Source organism: Micropterus dolomieu, linkage group LG13 (assembly GCF_021292245.1).
Source record: "Micropterus dolomieu isolate WLL.071019.BEF.003 ecotype Adirondacks linkage group LG13, ASM2129224v1, whole genome shotgun sequence".
NCBI lineage: Eukaryota > Metazoa > Chordata > Actinopteri > Centrarchiformes > Centrarchidae > Micropterus > Micropterus dolomieu.
The window spans coordinates 16,398,890-16,409,093 of NC_060162.1; the positions used below are offsets into that span (position 1 = coordinate 16,398,890).

General features: G+C 39.4%; 1 protein-coding gene across 1 annotated transcript; it reads right to left on the reverse strand.

Moving 5' to 3' along the window:
• Positions 1 to 371: 371 nt before the first annotated feature.
• si:ch211-243g18.2 (uncharacterized protein LOC559906 homolog) lies at positions 372 to 9,912 on the reverse strand. Its single transcript, XM_046067098.1, has 10 exons — positions 9,783 to 9,912; positions 8,064 to 8,336; positions 7,788 to 7,913; positions 7,162 to 7,244; positions 6,493 to 6,649; positions 4,906 to 5,073; positions 4,339 to 4,464; positions 3,052 to 3,269; positions 2,089 to 2,117; positions 372 to 1,012 (listed from the first exon to the last, which is right to left on the reverse strand). Exons 2-10 carry the CDS (start codon positions 8,325 to 8,327, stop codon positions 897 to 899), a joined length of 1,287 nt encoding a protein of 428 aa, XP_045923054.1. The 5' UTR covers positions 8,328 to 8,336; positions 9,783 to 9,912; the 3' UTR covers positions 372 to 896.
• Positions 9,913 to 10,204: the final 292 nt, after the last annotated feature.

Below are 10,204 nucleotides of genomic sequence, written 5' to 3' on the forward strand. Positions count from 1 at the left end.
ACTATAATTGTGCTAATAAGGAAATGTTAACACACTAAATTGAGATGGTGAACACAGTAAGCATTATACCTGCTAAACATCAGCATTGTCATTGTGAGCATGTTTACATGCTGAAGTTTGCATTTAGCTTAAAGCACTGCTGTGTCTAAGTACAGCCTCACAACACCACTGATGGATGTAAACTCTTGGTCTTGTTAAACAGCCTTTGCTTGAGCTAAAGTCAAGAGAATTTTTTATGCAACTAGATCTACAGCAAAAAACAGTAGGTAGATGCAACATCTCAACAGCCCAAGAACTGAGCCCACTGGGGACAATGTACATTGGCATTTGTTGGTTTCAGCATAAAAGGTAAAAATGGATTAAAGAAACTTTATTTAGACAGAGTACAAACACAAAAACAGCACAAAAACAGTTGAAAAAGATATTCTTGTAAAAGGATTAAAGTATGTATTACATTTACTAAGGTAAACTTTTCCACACTAAGAAATAAATATCTTGTTTAACTATAGCTTTATATTAGTATAACAGTATGAAGATGGTTAGTCAGTTGCTCTCACTCAAACACACACGTACACACACACACACACACACACACACACACACATCTGTATTCAAAATTAGTATAAGCACGCATAACTAAAGCATATGTTTGTGGCATTTTCTCCAAAAACAATTGATCAAAGTGTAACTTATAGGTGAACTGTGGGAAAACATTTCTCTGAAAACACAAAACATTCGCAGTCGAGTGATGCCCACCAAAAATTCTCTATTCAAAACAATGTTTTTTCTGTTGCAAGAATAAATGATGCTCCACATGTGTTATATAGGACACTAATATTTTTCTTCTTCTTTATATCTCTCTTTTAACTTTTATCTTCACTTCCTCCTTCCCCTTTTTATTTCTTGGTCTCCTCGATCTGCTCCACCTCACTGGATTCATCCACCACTTTGCCGTTGACCATCGTCTGAGTCACCACCTTCACAATCTTCCTGGTGCGAACATCAGGCTCCTCTGCACAGAATGAGATGAGATTAAATGCGATGAGATGAAATGGAAGAGGAAATAAGGGAAGAGAAAAAAGTAATTATTTGGAATAAGATGTGGTGAAATGATTATAGATTAATGAGTTGAGCAAAGATGAAATGAGTTTAAACGGGATCACATGAGATTTACACAGGTGAGAAGGTAAGCTACAATAAGAAGAGATGATTCAAGATGAGATGGAAGAGAAGTTAGATGACATGCGATGAGAAGAGAAGAGAAGAACATAAAACAATTTGAAGTGAGACAAAATGTCAAATAACATATGAGATGAGTCAATTTAATCTTATATTCCTTTGTAATTTAGTTTATATATATAGATATAGATATAGATATATATATATATATATATTGGTTAATGTCATGTGTATGTCTATGTACTGTACTAAATGAGACGACATGTCTTGACAGCTTCGGGTGAAGGACAAACCGCTTTAACTATTCAGCTTTGCTGTCTCACGAAGGACTCTTAGAGACATCATGGTTTATGACTCTGTGTTGTCTTTACTCTTCTAATGATGCGAGACAAAGATGAACCGTTTTCAAAACACTTTGTCAGTCCAGCAGGGTGAGTCAGTCAGATTAAGATGCAGTTACCACATCGGGATAAATGGTTTCACACCCACATTTGTTGCTGTAGGAGCTGAGCTGTTAACGGTGTTTGCATTGTTTTAAGGTTAATAAAACAATCATTAGTACTGGGCCACCTGGGTGTGTGCAACAGAATATATGTCTGCATCTGTCTTTCAGCCTCACTACAATGCTTTCTCAAATTCACATCTGATCCATATAAGGAATGTCTATTATGCAACAGATGTTAAATGAACATTCGCAGCTGCTCAACTTATCTCCTCTGTCATTACAGCATGAGACATGCTTTACCTCCCTGATGTTTCCAGATTGTGATAAAATGCATTTAATATGAATTAACTCTCTGCCGTGCTAATAAACTATTGTATAATACGGTGCTTGGATGTCATTCTGTTGTTCTGTAGCGGTGACTTTGCTTTCTTTTAATCGGTTAAAATCAAAAGCAAAGTACTCACTTTTTGGTGGAGGAGGAACTTCCTTGACTCTGAGGGACAGAAAGGAAACATGTTGGAATTAGCTTTGAATTGACCTAAAAACAACATGAACAGATGTAATTAAAGTAATAGTTCCGCATTTTGTCAAATGTGCTTTCTTGCCAAGAGTCAGATGAGAAGATCGATACCACTCTCATATCTGTAACAGTTAATATGAGGCTTGAACCAGCAGCTGGTTAGCTTAGCTTAGCATAAAGACTGGAAACAGGGGGAAACAGCTAACCTGGCTCTGTCCAAAGGTAACAAAACCTACCTTCCAGCACCTCAGAAACTCACAGTTGTTTAATCTGTACATTTGTTATCTATGGATAGAGCCAAGCAACCTGTTCTCCCTGCTTACAGCCTATATGCTAAGCTGAGCTAACAGACAGGTGCCTGTAGCAGACAGATATGACCGTGGTATTAATTTTATCATCAACTCTAATTTAAGTCCACTTTGGTTGATGTGTCTTGAGAAATAGCACTATACAACTACTATACATTGTTAAACTTATTTCAGTTTGTGACAACTTCTTAATCTTATTTTCATAGTTTTGCCCATCACTTCTATCGATTATGAAAACAGCATTCTCACCAAAGTAATAGCTGATATTTGGGAACACAGTCACATAGCCACAACGAAGTATTGTGTTGTAATGACGTATTCACATGAATGTGGAAAAACCAGGGCCTTCCGCTGCGTGGGGATTTGTTTAAAACCTGTATGATCTTCTAACTGCTTGTGTGCTTGTGCTTGTCAGACATAATTTTAGTGATACTGCTGTGTTAAGAGCTCAGCAATTAACTTAATGAGTACAAAGTTATTATAACTGATAGGAATTATGGCCAAAACTATAAAAATAAGACTCATGTTGTAATAAACCAGAATTTAAACATTTGCATTAATTCCTTTTTTATTCCTCCTATTTTCTGACGAGAACTCACATTTCCTCTCCCTCCAGCAGGCGCCTATAGGTGGCGATCTCCATTTCTAGGTTCTGCTTGATGCGGAGGAGCTGCTCGTACTCGGTCTTGGTGCGTTGCATGTCCAGTCTGAGCTGGGAGAGGTCGTCCTCAAGCTGGTTCAGGGTGGCCTGCAGCCGCTCCATCTCAGCAGAGTATTTTTGACCCGTCTCACCCAGGTTACCTTCCAGCGCTGCTATCTGAGGAGAGAAAGGGAAAATAATAAGAGAGATGACCTGCCATATCCGCATACCTGGGTCTAATATTACCATTGTGTGCTTTTAAAGGACTGAACTGAATGAGCATTGTCCAATTCAAAAAATTTCCCAAAATGCTTCATAATTCTGTAATTCCATACCTTTACCCATCTACAGTGTCCGTACTGACTGTATGGCAACCAGTGTGCACTAATGTTATGCTTCAGGTTGGCTGATATTCAAAGTTCAGCCTCCTCACATTTCCTCAAAAGTTGTTTGTCAGTAGAAATCAAACTTCACTGTTTCCTGATTATGAAATCCCTTCTAAAACATTATCAACGAATACTTACGAACTGAAAAGGCCTTGGAAGACAAAAACAAACATTCCCTGCTCAGACAAGATTTTCCATCGCACCACCGATACTCACCCGCATGGCCCACAGTTAAGCAACCATATTTGCTATGTCCTTGCCTAACTTTTCTCCATGGGAGAACATGTTTACTGTCAACACAGGATTACAAGAGAGGAAAAATAAAATGATTTTCCCAGACGGTGATACAGCAGTGTGGAGGAGTAAAAAAACTGGTCTAACTGAGACTGAATCTGAACCCTCTGTAAGGATATTACGAGTTGTCATTCGACAAATCCCTTATACAACTGGTATTTCTTTTAAACAATACCATAACTTATCATGGCTTTGTAAAAAGGTAATACTCATAACCATGTTTTAAAATCATGGTTGTAGTGTTTGCACAGATTTATGCGCATTAGAGTTTGTTTGCACAGCTCCAAATGTTGAAATATGACTTGCATGGGTATTTTTAAACCAAAACACAATCATGTCAGGTAGCATATTCTTCAGTTTTCTATTGTGAACATCAATCTTTTTCATTCTTATGGAGCCAAATGGTATATGAAGTCACATATTTCCTTTGTATGTGGACTTGGAGACACCACTTTCACTAAAAAGATCTCCTTCATCAAATTTTATCGTACTGTGCGTAGAATAAAATCCTCCTCTCGTGCATGTTGGTTCATAGGATATGTTTTGGTCTACTTGTCAGAGCTCACCTGTTTGTGCAGACCCTCCAGCTCCACCTCCAGGGTCTGCAGGAAGCGCTGCCTCTCGATCAGCTCGCTCTGAGCTCCTCTCAGAGCCTCGTTGCTCTCCTTCACCTCGTTCTGCACCATCTCCAGCTGGACAGGACACAAAATGATAACAGGAACGGACACTCACATTAAATACATGCAAGATGAATTTAACGATTGTGTGTTTGCCCTCACTTAGTCCACTATTTCTCCTTGATTATAATATTTATTTTTAACTTTATGTAGGCCATTGTACATAAACATAGATACATTGTGGATTAGACTGTAAGGTGTTACTGACAAATAGTCGATCGACAAAAGAATTCAGAAACCGTTTCGATTAAAAACAAAACAAACACTTGCCAAATATTCTTGGCTTCCTTGGCCTTTTGGTAGTTGTGATGGGCATATTTTTCCCTATTTTTGGACATACACACACTAAACAATTAATTAAAATAAATATCAGCAGGTGAATTGCTAATGAAAATAATTGTCACTATTTCAATGAATAAGTTCATTAAGGAAAGACATAGCAGTTTCTCCCCACACCTTCTTGCGGTACCACAGCTCTGCTTGTTCCTTGTTCTTCTTGACAATCCCCTCATACTGGGAACGCAGATCAGACAGAATGGTGCCCAGCTCCGGCCCGCTGGGACCAGAGTCCACCTCCACATTCACCTCATCTTTGGCAATACGAGACTTCATCTGCTCCAGTTCCTGCAGGGGAAGAAGTACTTAATACTTCTATGTTTATTTTTGAATGAAAAGAACATTATGGTTGCATTGTGTCGTCTCTAAATACACTTGACTTAAAGTTGTACCGACTGTGTGAACAGGCGACATATGGAACCAAGAACTGTTTTGTGAATCCTACACTGCAGGGTGGCAGAAAGGATGTGAGGGCAGCTTCATAATTTAGATGTTCTCCATCAATAGTTGATGGGGCAGAGCTCACCTTACCCCTGGCTTTTCAACTCACATGCACACCCACACACACACATTAAACTCTATAATTTACTTGGTGCTCACCGTATCACTTTCACTCTCTCCTCTCTGCGACATTGTGTTATGTCACATGCGATTTGTTTCATTGTGATGTGCTTGATTTATATTTATACATAATTTTCCAGCCTTTGGTGGACAACAAAGTGCAATAATATACTTTATTTTATGCACAATGATTGGATCCACGCGTGGGAAGGGGAAGAATGAGATAAAACAGTGTGATCCAGTTTCCGAACTAAGCCCCAGAGATGCTACTTTTCTATTTTAGTAGGAGGAAAGTCTATATTTTCAACATAAAGGACTGACATAGATTTCAAAGAGGAGGGCAGACAAAGAGGCATTTAGAATTCTAAATGAGCCAGTTTAAAAGACCAAACCACCATCTAACCACTTTCCTCACACTGGAAACATGTAGTCAAATAAGACAAAGAAGCAAAGGTAAGATGATACATGTGATGTATTCCAGGATTCACAAAAGCCATAGTAATCCAGTCTCATTTGATGAAATTCATTCTCAATATCTGCAATGTGTATGATGGTCTGGAACTTCAGCTTTCTTTGCACCACAACCCTAACCCTACCCCTAACCCATTATTGTAGTGTTCTGTAAGCGGCATCCAATATCTTAAATTACTTGGATCTGCACAGTCATAGTCACATCTACTTTCAGTAAGTAAGAGATCGACCCTTCCTTTGATGAGAGGGGGTAAGTTTATCTTAGTTTCTCATCCCCCAAGAGAACAGTAGTCCGGACGCCTCGGATCAGCTGATTGGACAGAAAGATTACGTTTGGGAAACCAGATCTACCTGCTCCTTTTGTCTGTAGTAACCAGAGGGCTGCCTCTCTGAGTTTCCCCCACCCTACATGTTTTTTTCCTGTCAGCTTAGGGTCTAAAAAGACCTCTTGAGTCCACCAAATTGGGTCAATCCGGTATCAAACAACTTGTTGTTTGTTAGGGCAGGTTGGAGAATAAGAGAGAGGGCCAAAATGAAAGTGAGCTGAAGCAAATGTCGAGTAATGGAGAAGACAAAGTAAATGTGATAAACGTGTATTAAAAGACCTGCATACCATACTAATGTGGGCGGAGAGAAAAGGAGAAGGGATAAGAAAGCGAGTACAGACAGACTTACTTCCTCATGGTTTTTCTTGAGGAAGTAAAGCTCCTCTTTCAGGCTGTCCAGGTCTCCCCTCAGAGAGGCGATGATCTGTTCATGGTCAGTCTTGGCCTTTTTCAGAGCAACACAGTCCCGCTCCACAGACTGACACATCACCAGCTCCGTCTCCCACCTAGCACAGTCAGAGAAATAGCAAAGAAAAGCAGAAAAACAGAATACCTGGAGTTTATTCTTTCTTCTATAATCTTTTTGATTTCAGTAGAAAGTGGCTGATAAGGTTACATTGATACACACATGTCATGACATCTCATTGCATAATATTCATTCAAAATTCTAAATACTCAAAAATTCTAAATACTCAAAATGTGCTCAGGAAGACTTTACATGGAAATGATATGATGATTTTCCAATAACTATCAGAATTTGAATTAAATATCTCAGTTAGGACTTTCAGTTGATCAAGAATTACACTAAAATATATATAACACTTTATTAGTCATTTAATTCTGCCATGCTGTAGAATCATAAATGCTGCTACTGCATGAAGCAGACTTACTGAGACCTTAAGAAAAGACATGGATTAAACTCTACAGGGCTCAATAAGTCATGTAAAAAAAAAAAAGCGAGATAACAAGCAGATGTTTCAGTTTTTTAATCCTCATACTGCAATCATTAATCACTCACTTGATTCTGAAGTCATCAGCAGCCAGTTTAGCATTATCAATCTCTAACATGAGACGAGCATTTTCCAAGGTCTTCTTCCTCACCTGACAAATAGTAATGCGGGGAAACAATGTTACAATAGACTCTCATTGAAGTCAGTCTTCACACTGAAGTCTACCATGTTTAAACATTATGTTTGTACTGCATTTGCTTTGCTGATAGCAAAGGCAGAGTCTTTCTACTTTATAGCGCAGTTCCTAATGGCACAGAAGACACATGAACATTTGAATCCTTGTCCAATAAGGTAATACATTCCAACTTCGTTAAACTGTAACTTCTTCTGTTTGGTCATAATATGCAGGAATAATCATTAACTTCACTCCGGCTTTGTTTTGAACAAGTTAACATAAAGATCAAGTACTGGTTCAGATTCTGCCTCTGGTGAATCTACTGACGCAGCTCCTGCTAAAAGACACAGCACATGCCGACATTTGCATGAATGTTTTGTCTATGTAAAATAAGCCAAGTCATCATAACCTTGGGCTTTGTAGATTGACACAAAAATTCAAAACTTGCCATCCAGCTGTTAAAGTGGACCGATCTTTATATTGTATGCCTGGCATGGTTGCATGTTCTTTCATGCCTACCTCTTGCTCGACAGCATGAGCTTGGGCCATCATGGAATCAAGGTCATGACCTTTGGGAATGCGGTCTATCATCAGCTGCTTGATCTTCATCTCAAGGTCAGCATTGGAGCGCTCCAGTGAACGCACCTGGAGGAAGTGAAAGTAGGAAAAAAATGATCAAATGTTTCAGCTTGCTTCTAATAGTGTCATTTCCTTGTCTGCATGGTGCAAATAGAGATAAGCCCATCACATATTTGGCTGCTGACCAATAATGTGATACTGTTTCATATGTCAGACCTTGTCCAGGTAGTTGGCCAGACGGCTGTTGAGACTCTGCATGGCTTCCTTGTCGTTGGTGCTGTTGCCATGCACTCCGTTAAGTTGCAGGCTCATTGGCCCGTTGAGGTCCTGGCTGATAGAGGCTGAGCGGCCCAGCGGGCTGGCTGAGGCGAAAGACACCGAAGCACGGGAGCGTGCACGCCCAGTTTCCATCAGAGAACGACTGGAAAAGGAGGGCTGACGGCTCATGGAGTAACTCCTCACCGACATGCTGGAGGCCATAATGGGTGGCTGTAAGGCAGGGGGACACAAAAAGCAACACATAGACACTGAGAATTAGACTTGTAAAGACAAAATGAAGGCAAGACATGAAGAGAAAAACAGAACAAGAGCACAATCACACATGTTACATCCATCATGGCTCCTAAGGGTTCATCTCTCTGAAGAGAGAGTAGATAGATGTTCAAATTACAGATGTCATAAGGAAAATGCATAACTTCAAATGCCGGACTGTTTGACCTATTGCAGTCATTTAAAGCTACTGTTACATGAGATCTGTCTGTAGAAAAGCTCTTCTGTGGCTCTTAAGCAAATGAGTTTTATTCTAGCATTTGGCCAAACTTAAATACAAGTAGGGCCTTATATTCAAGCCCACTGAAGGCCCCCTTAAGATGATGAAAGGAGTATACCTACGGCTGGCTAATGGTTTTTCAAACTAACCATCTGCATGGAAGAGATGACTGACTTTAGGGTTAGAGCCACTTCAGTCTGTCCATCTCTGCATCGTTCAAATGCAACTTCAACAGAAGTCAGTGGGAAATCAAAATGCAAATGAGTATAGCTCAACCCCGGGTGGAAGACAAGCCTCTCACCAGGACTGAGGACACTCTCATGTAGCCTGTTACTATGATAATAAGACGCATTCAAGAAGAGACAAATAAAGGAAAAAACTGAGGAGATGAAAAGTGGCTCCAAAAAATAGAAACCTTCCTATAAGGTTTAGACTACAAGAGATGGGTTTAAATGTTACTAAATAATTAAAATGTATGTTTCTGTTTATATTCAGTTCATAATGCTAAGAACATTTATTACTGTTACTTTGTTTATTCCCTACCTTTTTAACCTCATTTGACATTAAGCCAACAGGTGTTTACATTCCCTCCTGGGCTTCAAGTGTGACTGGTTGGCGTTTGGATGTTTGAACATTGTACCGGACAGTGTATCTTTGTGTGTGTGTGTGTGTGTGTGTGTGTGTGTGTGTGTGTGTGTGTAAGTGTGTAAGCCAGTGAATGAGTGAGTGTTTCGCGCATGCTTGCTTTTGTGTGTTTGCGACCAAGAGAACCTCTCTGTCTCCCTGTCATTTGATCCTTGCAACACCGTTCCCACAACACTACAAAGGACCAAGCAGGAGACAGACGGTCCTTGTTCAGATGGAAGATAGAGCTTGGGAAAATGATCGGCCAAATATTCCTAGTGAATTCCAGTGACACAAGGAGACACTTTGTTCAGCAGGAAATGGACCTCCATTTCATTTTTTAAAAATCGTCGTGCCATTATCTGACAAATTGTGTTGACAACTTTGAATGAAAGTGAACAAGAAAATAAGATTAATGTGCTTTTTCCATAATCTCATCTATTAAACTTCATAAAAGAAAAAGATTGAATTGTTGAAAATCATTTAAATCATCAATTCTAATACATGGAATTGCTAAACAAAATTGTTTTAAAAAAACTCACCAGGGTTTTCTTCAGCTAGAGGCACAGTGGGATCCAGGAGAATCTAGGAGGCTCTGTGCTGCTGAGCTACAGGTGTGCTTATATGCAGGTGTACAGGAAGTGGGAGGAGCTAGCTCTGAACACTTGCGTGCTGCGCCTGTAGTTAGGTTAGGGAGTCTTGCAATGAAAGTTTAACATACCTTTCCGTTTCACCTGCAGTTACAAAGTAGGCATTACAGGTCTGTACTACAACAACACGTTTTGACAAAAAAAAATAATAATTAGAAGAGGAATAATTATTATATCGTATTGGGGACAAATTCAATTTTACGTTATCAAAACATTTTTCCAGTTTGATAAATTCTCCTTGAACTTGTACTTAACAAGCTATTTCTTGTCTAACCTTCTTCCATTTGTTCTGATGTCTAAAATACAGCATGTTT